This window comes from Dermacentor silvarum, chromosome 8 (assembly GCF_013339745.2).
Source record: "Dermacentor silvarum isolate Dsil-2018 chromosome 8, BIME_Dsil_1.4, whole genome shotgun sequence".
Classification (NCBI taxonomy): Eukaryota; Metazoa; Arthropoda; class Arachnida; order Ixodida; family Ixodidae; genus Dermacentor; species Dermacentor silvarum.
Genome location: NC_051161.1, coordinates 161,262,235 through 161,283,624, shown reverse-complemented (window position 1 = coordinate 161,283,624; position 21,390 = coordinate 161,262,235). Strand labels below are relative to the sequence as shown.

Here is a 21,390-nt window from a genome sequence, read left to right as displayed (position 1 = left end):
GAGACGCCTGGAAGGATACTTCGCGTGGAGAGATCTCTGCGGCAATATATTATATATAAATATAATATATTACTAAAGTTGCTCTGATCTTGCTGCGATACACATCAGATGCACTTTTATTGGTGTGTGCAGAGCCAGAAAATACTACGTACCTTGTGAGAGCTGAGATGATGTAACTAGTGCATTGCATGAACATTGCAATGAACTTGAAAATTTCTTTCCTACTTTTCAGTATCTGTCAAACGCATGCTGTCCGTTAACTTTGTGGTCAGCATTTCGTGACAAAATACTTCAAATAGTCGAAATTTATGTTCCATGCAGGTACCTGCGGCAACGAAAAAAACAAAAGCCTTGGTTTAACGTAGAAATATGTAAACTTATTAGGAAAGCGAGACGAACATATAAAACGTTTTCTGCCGACACCAGTCTGGCAAATCAGAAATGCTTGCAAGAGATAAATAATCTATAGAAAGCAACAATTAAATCTGCGAAAGATACCTTCTTTGTTAAATTAAACAAGGACTTGAGAAAAACCCAAGATCGTTTTGGAAATATGTAAAACAATACTTAAAAGAAGACATATCCATACCATCTTGAACTATTGACGGCAAAACCGTGACGTCAGACTATCAGAGGGCGGAATGCTTTAACCAGTACAGTATAGACCACTTATAACGTAACCGCTTATAGTGCAGGACCGGAAATAGTGCGGTCTTTTCAGACTCCCGTTAATTTTCCCATAGCACTCCATGTATACCCATATCGCTTATAGTGCAGTTGCGGGAAACGAAATACCGGTTACAGTGCGGCTGCCTGGGAGTACGGAAGTCAGCGAAGATGGCGAACGCTTCCCTCAAACGGGCGCCCCAAGGAGTGCTCGAGGAAGAGAGAGAGACGAAGTGAAGGAGAAGGGTATGTGGTGCGAACGAACGAACGGCCAGCGAGGCTGAAACCAGAATCTTGAGTGCGAGTCGTGAAATATCACGGCGCGCATATCGAGCGAGTGCCACGAAACTGCTAACGCCATCCAACGCTCGCTTCGCGACAACGGCAGTAAACGAAACTTCAGGGAGAGGGCGGCGCCGGCACAGCACAGCGAAGGGCGCACGTGAGGACCGTGGAATGTGAGGGAGGAGGGCGGCAGGGAAGCGGATTTTGCCTCGGCAACTCCGCCGCTATAGTGAACTAGGTTCTAGTACACTGTACCGCCGCTTCGGTGGCTCCCCTCGCCCTCCCTCATAGCTCCCTCACTTTCGACTGTCACCGTTCGCGCCCGCCGCGGTGCAGGCGCCGCCCCTCCAGCCGGCCCGGCGCCAGCTCCCCGAAGTTTCGTTTTCTGCCGTTATTGGGAAGCGGGCGTTTGCCGGCGTGGGCAATTTCGTCGGCCGGCCTGGGACAGCGCCGCTGCTTCCCTCTGCGCCGTAGCCGCAGCGTGCAAGGTCAACACGTGACTAGAAAGTTGAGGAAGCAAAAGGAGAAAGAAGGGTTCACTGCCATTTTCTTCACGTGGCTACGGTAGCGTGGCTGAGACGTCGGCACGTACACGCATGTTCTGGCGCAACGCAGAATCGGCGACCTTGCCATTTGAGAGAGGGTGAAATTTCCGCTGCATCTTTTCTTCTTTTTTTTTTTTTTTTTTTGTTCGCGCGTGACATTGAGGGGTCTCTCCTCAGCTTTTACTCTATGGCGGTGCCGGAGCAATGCCGGTCGGAGGCACCGCCGCGTGATTTGGTTCGCATTAACGAGATTCGACTGTAAATTGAATGCAAACGTTCCAGCCGCATTCCTCGACTGTCGCATACGCGTGGCGGCTCGGTGCACATGTTTTGCATATGTGCAGGCCTTGAAAATTGTTGCTTTGGTTATAGTGCGGATATTCGCGACTCCGGCGACTTACGTTACAAGCGGTCTACACTGTACTTCCAATCTGTGTTTTTGCTAGTATCTGCTGGGGAGACTTCGCTTTTGAACAACGCCAATCAGGGCAATATGATGCCAGACGTTGAATTTGATGTTAGTGGCGTTTGATTCTTTATTACGGCATTTAGATGAAACAAAAGCAATTGGACCTGGTGGTATATCCCCAGTGGTCCTTAAAGAGTGTCATAGCATCATTGCTCCGTTTTTAACGATCATCTATAAGCTTTCCCGTGAAACAGGCCTCATTCCCCAATATTGGAAAACGGCAAGCGTGACACTAGTTTTGAAATCGGGCGATAGATAACTCAGCGAAAACTATAGGCCTATTTCACTAACATCAATATGTTGCAAAATATTCGAACACATTTTATATAGTAACATATCTGCATTCCTTGACTCCAACGTGTTCTTTACACCTTCCCAGCACGGATTCCGAAAAGGTTATTCCTGCAACACACAACTAATAGAATTTCAGCACTTCTTATCCAAAGCCATGGATAACAATAGTCAGGTAGACACGGTTTTTATTGATTTTCAAAAAGCTTTCGATACTGTGTCCCATAAGCTTTTAAATGTAAAGCTTGCTGCATTAAATGGAAACGAAAACGTTCAAAATTGGATACGAAACTACCTTAATGGAAGAACCAAGTCTGTCGTCCTAAACAACGCCGCATCTTCACCAATAACTGTTTCTTCGGGCATTCCGCAGGGAAGCGTACTGGGCCCCTTGTTATTTTTAATCTACATAAATGACATTCTGAAAATGACATAGATACTTTGCAAACAGATTTAGATAAGGTAGCGAACTGGTGTAAAAAATGGAACATGAATTTAAATATTAAAAAGTGCAGTAGCGTAAGTTTTTCCAGAAAATTGTCCAAATTTCAGCACCGATATAACATCAATGGCACGCGTATCGACATACAGTCGGAATACAAGTATCTAGGAGTCTATTTCACCGAATCACTCACTTGGCATAAACAGATTGACACTGTCATAGCAAAAGCTAGTCGGATGCTACATTTTATTCGCAGAAATTTCAAACAGGCAACGTGCGAAGTTAAAGAAACTTTATACTTCTTACATGTCAGAACAATACTTGATTATGCCTGTGTAATATGGGATGCCTATCAAGATTACCTCATTAATAGACTGGGAAAACTACAGAACCAACAGTGAGGTTTGTTTGTAATAATTACAGCCCGTACTCTAGCGTTTCCGAAATGAAGGCCACTTTAGGATGGGATCTGCTACATATGCGTAGGCAGAAGTTAAGGCTCAAACTATTGCGCCGAATTTATAACCGTCAGACAGGTATCAATCGCTATAACTATCTTCTGGAACCAGATTACATATCAACTCGCTGTGATAACAACAAAAAGATGTCAGCCTATAACTGCAGAACAAACACTTTTTACTACTCTTTTTTCCCCAAATCAATTAGACAATGGAACGATTTATCAAATGATATTGTAAATGTGTCAAATAATGAACTATTCTATTATATGCTGTGACGGCGCTCTTGTAAAACAACTGTATGTGTTATATATACTGAAAACCTGTCTTTCTCTGAATGCCATTGTAGTGCTTCTGTTTGTGAGTATATCAGTGCAAAAGCTTTTCTGTATTACTGGTTATGTTTTGTTCCCCCTACGTAACGCCATTATGGTGATGTAGGTACTCTGTAAATAAATAAAATTAAAGACGGAAGACGCTGTAGAAGCACCTTGTCTTTATTGCACTAGTTTTAGCACGTCTTCCCTCAAGAATGCACCAGCTAGCCCAGCATCTATTAGCTAAACTAGATCCTGATGAGAACATACCTCTGCGCTATCGGGCATCTTTCTCTTTGCTTTGACAGAGAACTTTAGCATAGCGCTATTGGCTGCCATGACTGTGCATGCACGGAGTTTACCAATCTCTGGAGATCACAAACGTGGACTGTGATTAGCAAAACAACATGCCAAGACTGGTTGCTTCGATCGCAGTTTGCCCATGACAGCAAAAAATAAATGAAATTCAACCATTGCCTAATCTCACCTGACAATGAGGACAAAGTATAGACACTGTTTTGTCATTATTATTGGGATGAGCTGTTTGTTTTGACACCACTTAAGCTGTGGCGTCAACTGTTAGAAGGACATCGAGACACCAACCTGGGTGCTATCACTTTTGGCCTTGCAGAATCGGCACAAACAACTGACGTCAATAATAGCAAAAAAACATCGCTTATGCTTTGTTCTCAAAGTGAGACGAGACTGAGCAATTGGTGAATTTACAGTTCATTTTTTGTTCTCCCGATGAGCGAGTAACACGGACGAGTTACAATTCAAACGGGAAGCCTTAGCTCGTCGATGTTGTTAGGCAATCACAGTTCCAGCAAGCTTGCCAGAGATCGGCAACGGTAATGCTGTGCTAAGGCTCTCCGATATCTGCAAAGTAGTCCACGGATATCCAGCGGACACCTGGCATTCTGGGGATGTGCAGGTCCTGTCGCATCTGCGGGTGCTGTTCACTGGCTTCGCGCAGGGTGCCCCCGCCTGCTTTGTGCTGGCGGGAAACTTCCTATCGCGCTCCACGGGCCTCCAGAAGGATCGTGTGCTGCTCAAAGGTCAGTGCACGAGTGATGACTACCGTAGTGTCATACTGCAGTGATTGAGGTGAACCAAACACTACTAAAGGTGTGAGGTAAGAATCTCACTCTTTATTGGGCAAACGCACAACCGGAAAGATGAGCAAAACTCAAATCGCAACAATAGTGGCAAGCGCAGTAGTCTGTCGTCAAATCTAGTCCCTTGTGTCGACTGCATCCACACAACTGCCAACTCTCCCGATTTGTCCGAGAGACTCCCAAATTCTGACCAATCTTCCTGATTGTACAGCCATGGCCATAAATATCCCGAAAAACTGCCACCGCAAGAACAAATTTAAAAGAATGCAGCACAGCTGCATCGTAACTGCCATTATGTGCTAGGTAGCTAGCCAAAATCAGATTTATATGCAAGCTATTTGCGTGCAGGCAGTGTAGGCCTAACTCGGGTCACTTCAGATCGAGACATGCATTGAGTGCGCATGGAAGGCAGAGGTAATATGCGCTTCATTAGGACAATTCCCTTAAGTCAGCTTCGCTGCTACACAGCCGTGCTCTACGGTGAAACATATTAAGTTTGCTGGCAGCCATTTGGAGCTGCTTCTGACATTGTTGTGGGCCAGAAAAAAAAAAAGAGCGAAATCTTTTTTCTGTTGTTGTAGTGAAGAAACAGTAGAGGATTGAGCGTGAAATTGCCTGACATTTTTGTGGGACGACTAACAGCTTCAAGTGTTGCAGTCAGTGAAATGCTAAGAATGTGCATAACCTGTAAATTAAAGGGGGGAAATGATTAAACTTAAGCAAACAGTTTCTTTTTATCTAAAGTTAAAACTAACTAGTAAGCGAGATATAGTTCTTTTGCTGCTTTGGTGTTTTCTTGTAACTGTATTCCCACTCATTGTAGTCATCCCCTAGCAAAAGGAGTTCTTAAAGGCAGTGGCGCACCGACGGGGGGGGGGGATTCGGGGGTTGTAACCCCGCCCTGAGGCCGACTTAACCCCCCCTTTTGTTTAACCCCTTTTCTTTCCTTACGCATTTGAGTGCTGCAACTAAGATGTAAGATGCGCAATCGTCTGCACACTCGCAAAAAGCGCATTTTTTGACAATTTCCCGTGAAGAAATCGAAATTAGTGCTGTTTAGATGGTATTGGCAAACTGTCACCCCCCCCTGGCAGAGATCCTGGGTGCGCTACTGCTTAAAGGCCTTTATTCTTTTTTTTGTGTGTGCATGTGTGTGTGTGTATGTAATTGTGAACTTGTTTCGTGGCACTCGATTTATGTTTTGCAGTCCTCTTCATTTCTGCTCCAGGGTTGCGTGTGAGGACAGACAATGTTTCTAAGGTGCCATGGCTTGCTTGTTTTCTTGCTGCAGCCATTTTCTCACTTGTTCTTATCACAGAGGGTTTCAAGGCACTGGCCGACATGCTCAGCGATTTCCCGCTTCTAGTCAAGCACTCGCGGTTCATCTTCGTCCCCGGACCCAAGGACCCGGGCCTCTCCAATGTGCTGCCCAGGTCAGTCTGTCGCTGACGTAGTCAACACTGCTCCAAGAGGGGCCCTACTACCAACTCATCATTTTCGTGTTGTTGCTGTGCTCTTAACTTCATCTCACGTTCTACCACTTATAGTGTTCAACAGTAGTAGGTGAACAAACAAAGACTGAAGCCATCATTTCAGCAACGGGACTTGTCTTTGTCAGGGAAACAACTTGGCAATAATTGTTGCCAAGCTGTTTGACAGGGTTCAACGAGTTATTCGACAGGGCAACAGTTCTTGCCCTGCCAGCTGTAGACAAGTCCCCTTATCAAATGTCATCTCCAACCTGAGACGTCTTTGTTTTGCCCTCTCTCGATAATGTCACGTCTCCGTCTTCTAGCTCGTATTTATTATTTATAGCAGAACAAACTATTAGAAAGATGTGACTGTGTGGTGCTGTGTAACATTCTTCTCTGTGTTGCGTCCGTTGTGTTCTGTGCAGTTCCAACCACGCAACTTAAACAAGCACAAATTTTTACAAAGCCATAAAGGGTCCTACATGCAATCTCACTGACCATTCATTTGAAATGTGAGGTTTAATAAACACCATATTTTTGGGGTTACAGACATCATTAACTTTATATATTCGCTCAATTGGACGTAATTCTTTGAAAAAGTTTACGTTCCAGTCAACACACCTACGTCATTCGGCCACCATATTCATGACACTAAAGTAAGCTGCTAAGTAGTGTGCATAATTTTAAGCAAAAGCAGCACGCATTTTTTGAAATGTTTGCCTTAAGCACACACTTTTTATAGGCGCAGCACACAAGAAAACCTAGAACTAGGGGGTGTGAATACTAAATAGTAGATTTCAAATCGAATAAAAAAATAAAATTAAATAAACCACCGCATATCGGTAAACTTGACGTATTATGCTTTCAATATTTGTGCAAAAAAGATATGGTGCTGCACATGCTGTGGGCTCTATTCGCGTATCATAACAAAAATGCTGCTAGCAGTCGCTAACTTAGGTACCTAGGAATCGAGCTGTACAGTATTGTCGACTCTCATTAACCCTTTGCGGACATGCGTCGGGCCCAGTCACTTGTTGGGGAGCACCCGATGTCCACGCTTGCTCGCATTCTTCGATTACTTGGGTTGGTTGCGCCATCTCCCGGCAGCGTTTTCAACTACAAATTGCAGTTTTTGTTGCTTCCAGATGAGAGCAGCTTTTTTTCAAACGCACTTGAAATGATTTTGGCATGCAATTTGTGGCACGTACTGCTGACCGGATGGTGACGTTTTCTGCTCAGGCATTTTATGCACAGCACTCTTGTGAATTTAGTGATTCCGATGATGATTTTCGCACCAAGGAGGACTACAGTGGAATCTCGTTGATACGATCTTCACGGGAACCGCGAAATAAAACGTATCAGATGAAAAATCGTATCATCTGAAAATAATTGCATACAGTTGAACCCACGTATAACGATACTGCTTTTAGCAATATATCGGTTACAACAATGAGAAGCTGCTGCACCGTCAACTTTTGCATGTTTTCTATGGTGAAATAACCCGCTTACTACGGTGCCCCGTGCCACATTATCAGTTACAACGATGAATTCTGACTACTGGGTGTCCGTGCCAAAAAAGAATGGAATGCTAAATCCTTGAAAAGAGCTCCTGCACGCCGCAGCACGCTGTTTTCCAGCCTTCTCCGCATCGCCAGCCTCGCACGCCTCTCTCTCGTCGCCCTTCCGCCCCTCCGAACATGAATGGACCACGCTAACTGCGCTGATAGCCATGATAGCGCTTGCCGCGATTGCTTGCTGGCCGCTCATACTGTGCAGTGATGCCATCGAATTAATATTGCCACCTGTAGGTAGTGGGTCGAGGGCAAGAGTGGGTCAAGCCCAAGAGAAGAAAGAAGACCGCGCGCTCCTTCTCTGCTCGAGCCAGCCCCGACGGCAGCGTCTTCCAAGAGCCAGCTGCTCTACGTTTATTAAACCTTCAGGACTACTTCTCGAGGCTCGTGACAATATGGATGTCATACGGCATACTTTTGATTGCGAGCAAGCCCGATCCGGATAGAATTTCTCGGTCGTTATTGACTCCTTTGCGCAAGCTGGCCGAGGGAGCCAATTGCAGTCGAGAATTTCGATCCGGATCAGGCTTCATCGCGATCAAAAGTAGTCGTGTGACACCGGTATAAGTCGTTCCGGGCCACGTGGTATCTCAGCCTCGTTTGACTCGCCGTCGAAGCGGAAGATGGCTGATCCGCCCGCTGATCATCGGCAATTCACGACGTTGCCAGTGAATAGAAAGCGTACTGCTATAGATTTGGAAACGAAGTGCTTTTAACCAATAAGGCGATTGTCGCGAACATGCTTGCATTCGTATAGCGACGGCAGCGATGACGCGATAGGGCGGGCTGCGTCAACGTTGTCCGCGCAGGAGGCCCTGCAGATGATTCAGTCCCTCCGGGGCTTCATTTTCGCGAAGGACCTTCGCGAGAGAAGGATGTCAGCAAGCTTTGCGTAAAGCAAGCAAAGCTGACAGACATGGAGTTTTCTCATGCAAGCCAGTGAGAAGTACTCGGCGAGATGCTTGTGGCGATCTCGCCCCAACGTTTCTTCTGGATTTCTCAAGCTGAGAGGCTGCTGCGGCAACCTTCTCGCATTTCTGAATGGGCCCCTTTTGAGGTCAGCAAGGCGATGCCTCGGCGGAAACCGCATGTCACTTGCCGCCCGTGACCCCGCTTTGCAGTTGTTATAGCAGTGTTATTCTTGAACACCGACAGCCGTGGCAGGTTACGTGCTATCAGAGCGCGCAGGAAGCAGAGTTAAACACTTCAACTAGTCAACACAATCAGCAGCCAGATGGAGGTGGGGAGGGGCACTGGCCTCCCCGCCATTATAGTTCTCACAACAGCTCTGCCATGCCCCTATTTTGATTTTTTTTTTTCATGCAACCGGTTATCACAATTATCTGTTTTAACAATGGCATTTTCATGGCACTTGAATATTGTTATAAGTGGCTTTGACTGTATTCGATTCGCAAATCGATATATTCGAGTATTCACGCACCCCTACCTAGAATAGCAATGACTTACAAGAAACGCAAGATATCACAATAGCTGTTTCAGTGACATCTTTCAGGCAGGAATAGCGCTAAAGACACAGACACAGGTGAAAGCTAATGGAAAACGACAGATTGCGCTGACTAACAACTTGTTTATTATTGCGATGGGCAAACATTTAAATACGCTAGCATGCATCATCGAAGCATAAAAAACACGAAAAGCATAAGAGAGGCAGGGGTTGTTCACCCTTGCACAATGGTGCATGTATGCAGTAAATGTGTGTACTCTTAGCTACGACTTCACACATTTGCCTCCACTGTCTAATCATAAATTTCGATGACAAAAAACGCGGACTTTCCTTGATACAGTATAGACTACTTATAACGTAACCACTTATAGTGCAGGACCGGACATAGTATAGTCTTTTCAGACTCCCGTTAATTTTCCCATAGCACCCCATGTATATGCATACCGCTTACAGTGCAGCCACGTGAGACGAAATACCGGTTATAATGCGGCTTCCGCGGGAAAATCTCGCCAACAAGGGCGGTAGCGAGCACGCTTCTCAACGAGGTGCGCCCACCGATGGGAGAGGAGATCAACGAGGGTGATGCGGAGGAGGAGCATGAGACGTGGAGCATGAGTCCAAGGGCGATAAAATCGTCGCCGTGCGCCGTATGTGCGAGTGAAAGCGCGCGGGGGACGCACGCCTTCACGGAGAGCGAACGCACAACGGAGAGCAAACGCCGACTTCCATCGCGCGAAAGGTAGTGGGGGTATGGGAGGAAGGGAGGGGGGGGGGGGGCGGCACTGTGCTGTGGCACCAAATGCGTATCTTGCAACCGGGCGAAAGGGGAACTGGCGATGCAATCTCCCACGCGAGAGGAGCAAAGCGGGAAGGCAGCACGGGAGAGAGGGAGGGGGGGGGGGTGGCGGCTTCTCTGCCAACAAATGCGTTCGCGCCTGTGCCGGCTGTCGGTGTGGTCGCGCGCACCCTATCTTAGCGATCTTCACACGGCTCTGACCTTTGTATGCGCTGCGCTTACGCCGCTCAGTTTCCGTTGAAGCGATAGACCGCACAAACGAGCTTCACTCTGTGCGACGGCCGCGTTTTGACAGTGGTCTGCGGTCATCAAGTCCATTCATGTTTGCTTGTGCGCATTGACACCATGCTTGTTAATTCATTTAGTAAGCGAATGTGTCAAGTTTATGCAGCTCATAAAACTACTATCCCTACTCTTATAGCTCTCTACTCATTTGCTATCGCAATTGATGCTTCGCCTTTCGGGCGAAACCTGGACATTTTAAAAAATTATTACTTTGTTTGCTTCATGTGAAGATCGTGGGTACTTGGAGATTAACCTTTCAACATTCGTAAATTTAAACGGACGCAAAACCCCAGTTGCATGCTTCGATTCTCGGATACCCGCGGCTGCTTGGTCTACATGTTTTGCATATGTGCAGGGCTTGAAAATTGTTGTTTTGGTTATAGTGCGGTACCGCTTATAGTGCAGATATTCCAACTCTGGCGACTTACGTTATAAGCGGTCTACACTGTATATAAGAAGGTGAATGCATCACTATTTACTGAATAAAATGATATGCGAGTTGCCAAGCTGCATTCACGGTAAATATATCTTGCTGTTTTCTGTGTGACATCTAAATTGGGATGTTTCTTGAAGCTCTTTAAGATAGTGGTAAGTGGTATTGAGTCAAAGATGTGTTGATAATGTCAGAAACTTTACACATTCTGGCAGTGTTTTTATCTTTGCAGTCATTAAAGCTGCTTCTGTAGGAACCATTTCAGAACTTTTTAGCTGTACACAAATGTGTTAATCTTGCTTACCTATTGAAGTGTGACAATGTAGATTGCTTTCTTTTTTTTTGTTGTGTTTGTTTGCGATGCAAAATGTTTTTTTTTTTCGGTTATTTTATATTGTTATTAGAAGATGTTGCTTACTGCTACCTATGTAACCTGCTACCTACGGGCTCTTCAACCTGTTTATGCAGCATTTTTCTTCGGTCGTCTCTATGCACGCAATGGGTAAACAAACAAGCTTTCCTTAGCGCTACTGTGACAATGCATTATTTACAAAACGTGGCATTCCAGCATTAAATAAGGAATACAAAATTGAGAAAACATGAAATCTATTTTTTATAAACTAGGAACATATAATACAGTAGAAAATCAGTTCACTTTCATCGCTTACTAGGCTCACTCCTGCAACTATATAGGTTTTATGTGTGTTGACACAGCACACAGCATTGGTGTTCAACTTTTTCTATCCGTCAGCTCGGCATTGCTCACTGTCTGCTTCAGAGTGAGCCTGCATTCTGGTTCACAACCACGAAGTTGGACGTCTAGCTTGCCGTATCAATACAATGAGATCAGCACAACAGCCGGCGACTGCACAGCCTTACAGAATTTTGTGGTCTCCAATAAAGAAACAACAGAAAGCTGCTATTGTGGTGGGCGTACTATTCATGCACAAGCAGCCCATGAGAATACCATGACTCAAAAGTGGTACCATTTCGAGATACACCAGGCTTGGCACTGCATGTTTAGCGTTTGCAACAGACTACTTCAAGTAAACTTTTTTTTTAATGGTAAAATTGATGCAATATCATTACACTACTCTCACTACACTTCATATTTGCAAAGAATGTATGCAGTATTCAAAAGGAAAAGTATGTTGCAGTACTTTAAGTGCACACGGACGATGACTTGGTGGGCTGCTGCTTGTCTCGATGAGTTTTCACAATTCACTGAATTTTTGGGGGGATCTGTCGGAAAATGGTACAGCTTCCAGCCATTTCTGGAATGGTTTGCGCAGCATCCAGGCATTTTGCTGGGTAAGGACCTGTCAAGCGCACGGTCACAGGGCGTGGTAATGACAGAGCAGGCGAGGTGACAAGTGCCCCTGCACTATGGTTGCGTCATCGTTCCTGTAACAGTTGCCGCACGCATTGCAGGCCGGGCCTCCCCCGCCAGGTGACGGAGCCCCTGCGTAGCGGCACCGGTGAAGGGGGGGAGGGCGGCACCAGTGCACTGGCCGAGCGTTGCCACTGGGCAAGCAACCCGTGCAGGTTGCTGTACTGCGGCCGCCAGGTGGTGCTGTGGCGCCAGGACGGACTCGCCAAGGCATGCCGCAACGCGGTGCACCGACCCTGGGACAAGGCGGGTCTCGACCTTGCACAAGTGGTGGGTACTCCAAGGGTGTGCCGAGATGGGCTCGGGTGTCGACAATTAGCTATACTTACAGACAATATTATGTGGTAATGAGGGCAAAGCTACGGAGGAAAAGCGCGCTCAAGTAAGGGGGCCCCTTAAAAAAAAGAGTCCCACATTCTCATCCGTGTTAGTTAGAGCTGGGGGAGAGAAAACACAGCCTCTTTATTTACAACATCAAAATAAGTCAGAACGCACCGGTGAGTGGCCCACTAGGCGACTTATTTTTCAGCTTTTCTGTTCCACGTCTGAGCAAATGCGATACCAGCACGCGTAAAAGCTACACCGATTCCGTATCTGATCCAAGTTACCAAAAACGCTTTTCAAACACTGCCGGACTACTTGGTGCACTAAGAGATGCGTAGAAGCTTTGCCCCTGTAGCTTTCCCTTCAGTTCCACGAAAAATAATCCGAGATTATAGGCTGTCAGCGTCGACACCAGGTGTCAAGCAGGAAAAGAACCGGAAAGATTAATGAGACGAATGGTATACAGTCGAACCTCGATATAATGAAGTTGTACTTGCAGCGAAAAACTTTGTTAAATCGCGAATTTCGTTAATTAGAGGTTTTGAAATTTCAGCATTAAAACAACTTCATAAATTCCCAGAGTATTCCTGGTGGATAGTATCTTGTTAGTAAGCACTCTATAAACAAATCGCAAGAAGATCAGGTCGTAATAGCCCGGTTATGAGCGCCAGTGCGTGCGGTGCAACTACATAAGTAAGGTTTGTTCTTTTATCGGTGTCATGCGTGCTCAGGCAAAAATGAACAGATCTCACTCGATAACCATGAACTCGCAGTCACAACGCGAGCGAGCACTTCGCACCATGTCTCGGAAACTTTAGATTATGCGAGCGCCAACACTAGACGTGCGGGGACAACAAAATGGGTGTAAAGGCACCAACCATTTCGGCACCGGCCTTTGCACTAGCCGCGGAGCGATTACCTCCAAGATATGGTGCGTGGCCCGCACACAGAGGCGCGCAAAGAGAAGGCAGATAGGCGCGCGTTCCTGCCCCTTCCTAACACCCCCCCAACGTGTGCGTGATCACGTTACCACACATTCACTTGCGCAAGAGGAAATAGCAGCTCTCGTGTTTCTCCGAGTTGTTTACCAATTCTACAAATGGGCGCAGCGGTGTTTCCTGCCTCCCGCGTCCCGGCGCACGCGCTTTCACAGCTGTTTTGCCGCTCAAACTTTTGATGCAGAAGGACACTTGAAATAACTTTTGCCTCGACAGACATAGTTTTTTTCAAGATTTACTAGCTATACTGGCTCCGAGTACATGCTTGAAATGGCCGAAAACTTTGTTAAATCAAAACCGTGTCACAAGGTTACTTCGTTAAATCACGCAGAAAAATGCACTAAGATCAGGAAATAAAGATAGTTCACTGCGTCGTGAATTTCGTTAAATCGAGATTCGTCATATCAAGGTTTGACTGTATACGTACTGCAAAAGTAGGGAGAAATAGGCGAGTTGGCGATTAACAGGCGTCGAACGAGCAGTGTCCGTGGTTGACCATTGTTAACCACTTCAAGACTTCATCCTCTTGTGAACCTCTTCCTCATATAGATGAGTTGTGCTTTTTCTTTGTTGCACTATTTATTCACAGATAACCATAGAACTGTTTACCTCGCAAACTTGTGCCCAGGGAGTAAAGTAACACTTATGGCGTCCCCGATAATTCGCACTGGTGCACCTCGGTGCGCCCATTCATCCTCGATAAATCGCCCTGGTGCGCCCCCGCCGTCCTCGATAAACAGGGCGCACTCTGTCGAGGCACCTTTTTTTGTTGCCCTGAGGCGCACCAGAAAAATCGGCGGAGCGCCGCTGTGCAATCCCAGCGAGTATTGCGTGTCGTGCGCTTTGCAGACGACGCGGAGCGACTGGTATGGCAAAGGCAAGAAAACTAGCGCGCCTTGAATTTTTGGAGGCCGTTTTTTTTTTTTTTTCCCGTGTTCATCTGATGACAGCGAGAGCAAAATCTTTATAAAGTTGGCTACCAGCAGAGGTGGTAATGAAACGCCAAAAGTGCACAATTTTGTGACAGGAGTCAAGTTGTTCAATAACAGCGACGTGAGTAATTATTATTTTTATAGCGCAAAATTCATTTTGATTGCGAGGTGGTGCTGTTCATTTCAGTTCCAAAAACACTTTCGAGTATGTGATAATAATTACACGGTCTTAATTGGCTTAACTGATCGAACAAGTGGCTTTTGGTGAGATCATGTAAGAGTAAACTGCGACTAGATATTGAGCAATTGACAAGACAGTGCATCGTCCTGTCAGTGTTTTCTGTGTCACAGTGCAATAATCGGGACACCCAGTGCAGTGACACATGAAACATAACAAGTAACTACCATTCTGATGTTACTGATATAGTAGGCAATGATTTTTGGGGGTGTGCGAATACCGAATACTAGATTTCGAATCGAATATCGAATCGGATCAAGAAAAAAAAGCCGAATGTCGAATAGAATATCAGAAAACTTAACAGTAACATTTATGCTTCTAAAGTTTCTGCATAAAATACAGTGCTACACATGCTCAGGAGGCTAATCACATTACTTAGCAAGAATCTTGCTAACTATCAGTAACTTAGGTTCCTATGAACCAAGATGCATAGTACTGACACATGTACTTATTTATCTTTCACCCATGACCGCTTTTCACCAGCTAAGAAATGTTAAACATTATTGCTCGGCGAAGGACGCGTCTGCATATATCGGAAGTTTCTCAAACGTTATCGATGCTTCTATCCGTCTGTGGTCGCCAACGCTTATGTAATGTGATTGTATGAGCGACACGAATTGTGTAGTACTTTCTGGAAAACACACGGGCATCAGGCATTACTCTGGAACCTTCGATGACTCATGTATAAAAGCCGACGTATTTCGCCGCTGATCAGTTTTTCGATGACCGACGATTGTGCTCGCCGCTCTTGTTCTAAAGTGAGTTACTTTCTTTGCTGGGGTACAGGATCGCCCAATATAGAATCAACTTCGTCACTTGCAGTTTTAATACTGTTTTCTTCAACGTCAATGCTACGTAACAGTAAGCTCTACGCTTATTAAAGGGGACACTAAATTTGTAAACCAGGAGTGATAACTCAGTTTGTATACTAAAGTCTGTAAAATATTTCTTATCGATAAAATGTCTGTCAAATAGAATTTAGTGCTTTCTTTTTTCCTCTGAAGCTGAAGAAATAGGGAAGTTGTCCTAATTTTAAAGATGGGGTTTTCAGTTTAATAGTGGGCCATGCTGTGCTTAATGGCAGTCTTCTATTGCTCAGAAAGTATATTGCTTTCCAGTTTTCTTTAAGAAAACAAGACTGTTTTTCCATCTTTAGGGCAGGTGGTTTCTGTGGGTTATTGTGAACCCACAGAAACCACCTAAGGCCAGTCAGTGCAACAGACAAAAGAGGGGAATGCGCATCATGTCCGCGCAGTCATTAGTGCTGACGGTTAAGCGTTCTCAAATCAAGAGACCCACAGCCAGTGGCGTCAGAACATTTTTTTTTCACTGGGGAAGAGGGAAGAAACCATTACCAAAACATCCACATCATCATCATTTATTCTCCTTGAGCATCCAACATTTAATAAATAAACACAATCTACAAACAGACAAAAAGGCGATATTATAAACAAAGTACAATTTGGTTTACTAACTGCGGAAAATAATTAAAAACGCAGGGAAGTGCATGTTTTGTTGCGCCGAAGAGCAAACACATGAAAAGCTGGTTTTCACTTGTTCGCTCTTCCGCGCCATAATCTACTTCAGCAGCGACAATAACATATCCCAAACTACAGCCAGGACGTGGAATAATTTACTATTGTTACTTCGCTTTGAAAAATATGTTAATTTAATGCTTAATGATATGTATTTTTAAAACTGTTCTTTGTGTAAAAAAAAAAAATACACGTGATCGATCATCTGTAGAGCGCTGACTTCAAAAACGGAAATTGTCTGTTTTTTCCCCGAACAGATTTCCGTTAAAGGAGAATAACAGATATTTTGTGTACAACCACAGAAATTTTCTGTAGAATTGTTTGTAATTTTGCCCTTTAACTGGGAGAGCCATGCTCCCGCATTTGTTGATGAGGGGGAGCCGTCGTTCCCCCGGTTCCGACGCCCCTTCCCACCTCCCATACCCCCCCCTTTTCTTTGTTCGTCCGCATCCATCTGTTGTCTGTGTAAATGCATCTACAGCTGGGGGTCATCAAGCTGTCGCGTGGTATTTTCAAGCCGGCCATATAAATCCAAGGCCAGTCTCGTGACTGTTCGCTCGAAGCTACGAGAACATCGTTTGGAATGAGGGTACGGTATTTCGCAAGGATGGTGGTCGTGAGCATGCAGCAGTCATCCTGTGCAAGTCGCTTTCATTGGCGAGGCAGTTTATTGGCTTTCTGAGGGTCGTTGAATTGCTGTTAATAGATCGGAGTTGATTAAATATGGAACCGTAACTTAAATCATCACAGCCGACAATGCAGCTCCGATTAGGCCTAATGGGCTAGACAGTGTGGCCTATAGTGTGGTCGTGACAAAAATTCGTTTTGCGAAATTTGTTACCTATGTTTCCCAGTTATGAGTGGGTGTTTGTTCGTTCGAAAATATCAAACAAGGTGTGCACTGCTGCAACCAAAGAGGAAAGCATTTTGTTTATTGCCATAAAGCTCCACTTTCTAGTTTGTTCATTTCATTGTGCTCACTGTTGCCTACATTTCTGAGTTTGTGTACGAGTGTTTATCTTTTCTTTTGCCAACGTTTCAACAAGTGAACTTGTTGAAACGTTGGCTCCTGCTCTCACCTTGTTCTCGTGCTACTCATCGTCTTGAATTTCCATCTCCCGCATTCCCCGTGTTTTCCCTGGAATTCTTGAATTACGCAAGTTGTGTGCACAATGGGTGGGCTATGCAGTGCGAATAGCACAATGCACCAGTGAGTGGAGGCCATTGGCCTAGGCTAGCATTCTGGCATAATGCAGCGCTAACTTTCTGAGCAATGTAACTCTGAGGAGCCAAAATACTAAACATCATATCTTTTTGTTCACTGCTGTAGGCTATAAATTTTTTTACAGGAATTGTTTAAACTTGTTGAACTGAAAAAAAAAAACAAGCAAAGGAAGAAAGCAACTGATGTGCCAGGTTTTAACTCCCTAACTCAGTAATAAATGACCATGTAATTCTGTCATCTGCACCCATTAAGGGTGCAGATGACAGATGACTATACCACTGAAGCCACGCAAGCACTTGCTATCCGAGAGTGGGAAAATGTACTATATAAACGCGCCCTATGGAGGCGCGCAGGCGCAGACAACGAGATGCAATTCAGACGCGGAACGCAAACAACGCGGTCCCAAGCCTCCACCTGGTATGGTGGCTCCGTCTAGTCGAGGCGCCGGCAAACGCAACCTTTCAGACACTGTAAATTTTGCTGCCGCCTTAACTAGATGGCGCTAACATACCGACGGACGCTCGGGATCGCGTTGATTGCGCTAGATTGAGCGCGTTGTAATGGGAGCGAATGTGACAGCCGTAGTTGCATTGTCGGCCGTTTGGCTGGGCCGAACACGAGCCATCGGCGATAGAACGCGTCGGCTTGCATGCGCAACGGCGTCCCAAGCGCGTTCCTGACGCATTCACTCAAATTACTAGGTAGTACTGTCGGAACGCTCGTCTAGCTTACGCTGTGACTGTGCTGTGTGTGCCGCGCAGGCCTGGCATTTTTTAACATAGTGAGAAGACGTTGCCAATCTGTTAACGAGCCTCCCGTGCACCTTCGAGCAAATATTGTGCTGCATGCAGCGGGGAACTTACAATCTTGTGTCTAAAGCTGTGAAAAATCGCATGCTCTCGCATCCACAATGTCACGATGCAGCGTCAATGCAAGCAGCTGGACCCACAACAGCTAATGGCCGATTTCGTGCTCGTGAGGACATTCTCACTAACATACAATTATTGCTCATTTGAGCTAAATAAATGAAAAAGTATATGTCTGCCGATCTGGAAAAGACCGAAATACCATTTCATCTTTGCACTGCCGGTCTAGACACCACAGTTGCACGTCGCTGCATCTGCTGTGCATGGCCTCCGAGACGAAAAGCATAGCATAAATACCGCCATGCCACAAGTTGTCTCGTCACCGAGATGATTAACCTTTTGGGTGGGGCCAGCGGACCCTTGTTCCCCATAGCACTAGTGGAAGTGATAGGAGAGAGAGCTGCTTATCACTGTGATAAGTTCGCTTGTGCTTGAAGGATTCGAAAAATTTTTGCAGGGGAGAGATTCATGAGGCGACGTAATTTAATAATAATGTCATTCTGTGATAGTTAGGAGTGTTTCAGGGCCCCTTTAACAATTTTACGTAACCATTTCATCTATCAAATTTGTCCCCTTTACGTGGTCTAACGGATGCAGTTTACAAAACTGCAATATCTCTTTTTCGTGTAGATCAGTCGAGTTGTAAACTTCGTGCTTCTATTTATTTTTTACGATGCACCAATTTTCAGCAATTTTTGGAAAACATGCCAAGCCCTAAATAAAAATTCTGTTTCTCGTAGTTATTAGAATTCAATTTTCTCTCTCACTTGCAATGAATTTTATTAAAATCGGTCCAGGGGCTGTGTAGCAAAAGCTTTTTGACGTTTTAGATGCATTTTAATAAGGATATCAGAGTTGGCTCCGAGCAAAGCTACCCAACTATTTGGACGTATATAACGCAGCACATGCGAAAGGCATCTTAGCGCCTGACAACACCACTTGGTTCAGTTCAGCTGTTATATCATCACTGGTGTTTACTGTCAAACCAATTTATAATGAACTGGTTCATGCCCTAAATGCAGTTTGATATATGAGGCTATTGATATATTATAGTCCACATATAATTACCTTTTATGAGCATTTATAATGTGTTCGTAAGACACGATAGCACAAGCTGCCCACGACAGTGCTGGAACTCCTCGTCATGACCCCATTTTTCGAGCTGCAGGTGTACCCAATGCAGCAAGACAGTAAGATCTACAGCTCTCTGTCAGTTTATGTGCCGTATCGAACCCTACTAAAAAATTCTCATCAAGATTAAGTATCCAAAATGAACAATACGCTGCGGGTGGTTGTATGGTGCAGGTTGTAGGTAGAGTTAAACGTCGATGTAATGAACTTCAAAATAACAAAATTCTTGATATAACGAAGTATTTAACTTTTTATAACTTATTGTCCATCGAACACCATGTGTGTTGAATGCCAACTAATCAAGTGTGCTTATACACAATTTCAATATAATGAAATTTCACTGCCGCTACTAAGGAATGCCTAGCCAATAAATGGAAACTGCCATGGGTACAGATGGGTTCAGTTACACACGGTTGCTTGTGAACGTAATTCTCAAATTGCGCTCCACGTCGCAGAGCGCGGCCACCGAAGCGGAGCAGCGTCTGATAAACTTGAATAGCAGCACTAGTACAATACGCAAGACCCTCTCGCTGTCATGTTCTGTATAAAGCCCAAGAGTGATCCTGTCGTGCGTTGCGCAACGTGTGCTGTGGCTGCATGCGAGGGTGAGCCAAGAAGGTCTCCCCATGTGCGAAATGGGGAGTGAGCGAGCGTGCGTAAAGGAAGGAGGGCATGCACTTCATCTCCTTGAACCTGGCCATCGCTGCACAGCTGGGCGTATACCCTGCCTGCGCTCTTCATCATGCCAGCGTTCATGGTCATCGAATGAAATCTGTTCGTGTTTGCCAGTGTGCACGTGCCACCATGCTTGTTAATTTAATTTGTAAGCAAATATTAACTGCAATTTATGTAGGCAATAAAACTACAAACCTTCATTACAGTGAAACCTTGTTACTGTGAGCACTACATTAATGAACTTTTCCAATTAACGAACATTTCGGAAATCTCCTGCTGACTGCTTATAGTTTCGATATAAAAATATTTTACTACTATGAACTGCAGAATACCGAACTTTTCAGAATAACAATCATTATTCAGTTTCCATGTCTAGTTAGCAATGCCTCAGTACAATTTATTTATTAGTAATACCTACATCACCAAAAGGCATTGTTGTAGGGGGGTCCAAAATAAAAACTAAAGAAGCAGGCACAAACATCAGCAACCAGGGTCAACCGCACTTAAAGCAATCTATATGAAAACACTTTTGAAGAAAGAGGACAAGTGCCAAAATAAAAGAGAAAAACATCAACGTAACAGAAATTTAGAATAGAACCAGGACAAAGTGCTGTCAAAATGAACATGTGGCTTAACAAATAGACTCAATTGCACTAATGAAACAAGGCATCAAAAATATATCCGCAGGGAGCTCATTCCAAGCACTAATAGCATGGGGAAAGAATGAGTACTTGAATACATCAAGGCGACATTTGTATTCCCTAATTTTTTTTTTATGGTCGCACCTTGCTGATACATAAAATAGTTGCTTAATATAACTGTCTTTATCCATTCCTGTTTGTTTATTATCGATGCTGAAGAGAAACTTAAGCCTTTGTAATCTTCGATGAGACTGTAATTGTTTCCAGCCTAATTGGTATGTAATCTGTGAGCTTCCTATGGTGAAGTCATAATTGCCGGTCACAAAACTCACAGCCTGTTTCTGTACCCTTTCTAATTTATCTTTCAATTCAGCTGTAAAGGGATCCCATGCAACACAAGCATATTCAAGAACCAGCCTAATGTTTGTTAAATAGAGTGGTCTATAGACCGCTTATAAGGTAAGTCGCCGGAGTCGCGAATATCCGCACTATAAGCGGTACCTCACTATAACCAAAACATCTATTTTATTGCGTTAATGGACACTCCAGGCACATTTCTGCCGTTGCTGTCACCGTGCTCTAGGTTCCGTATTCACTTACTAAATAAATTAACAAGCATGGTGTCACACGCGCACAAGCAAACACGAACACATCTTGCTTGTTGACCGCGGAAACAAACTGTCATAACGCTCGAGTGACAAAGCGCGGCGAGCGAATTGACCTTCGTGCTATCATGCCTCTCGCTTCAACGCGACCTATAAGTGGCGAATACACGGCGCGCGGCGGACTTTCCCGTTGCCGATTGCTTTCAAGATAGGGCCA

At 44.9% G+C, this 21,390-nt stretch overlaps 1 protein-coding gene across 1 annotated transcript in view; it reads left to right on the top strand.

The window, feature by feature from the left end:
* Positions 1 to 21,390, top strand: part of LOC119461801 (DNA polymerase epsilon subunit 2) — a 52,309-nt gene that overhangs the window by 21,683 nt on the left and 9,236 nt on the right. The window contains exons 7-9 of the mRNA XM_037723178.2: positions 4,408 to 4,531; positions 5,910 to 6,024; positions 12,045 to 12,273. Coding sequence (XP_037579106.1) covers positions 4,408 to 4,531; positions 5,910 to 6,024; positions 12,045 to 12,273 — 468 coding nt within the window. The remainder of the gene's footprint in view (positions 1 to 4,407; positions 4,532 to 5,909; positions 6,025 to 12,044; positions 12,274 to 21,390) is intronic.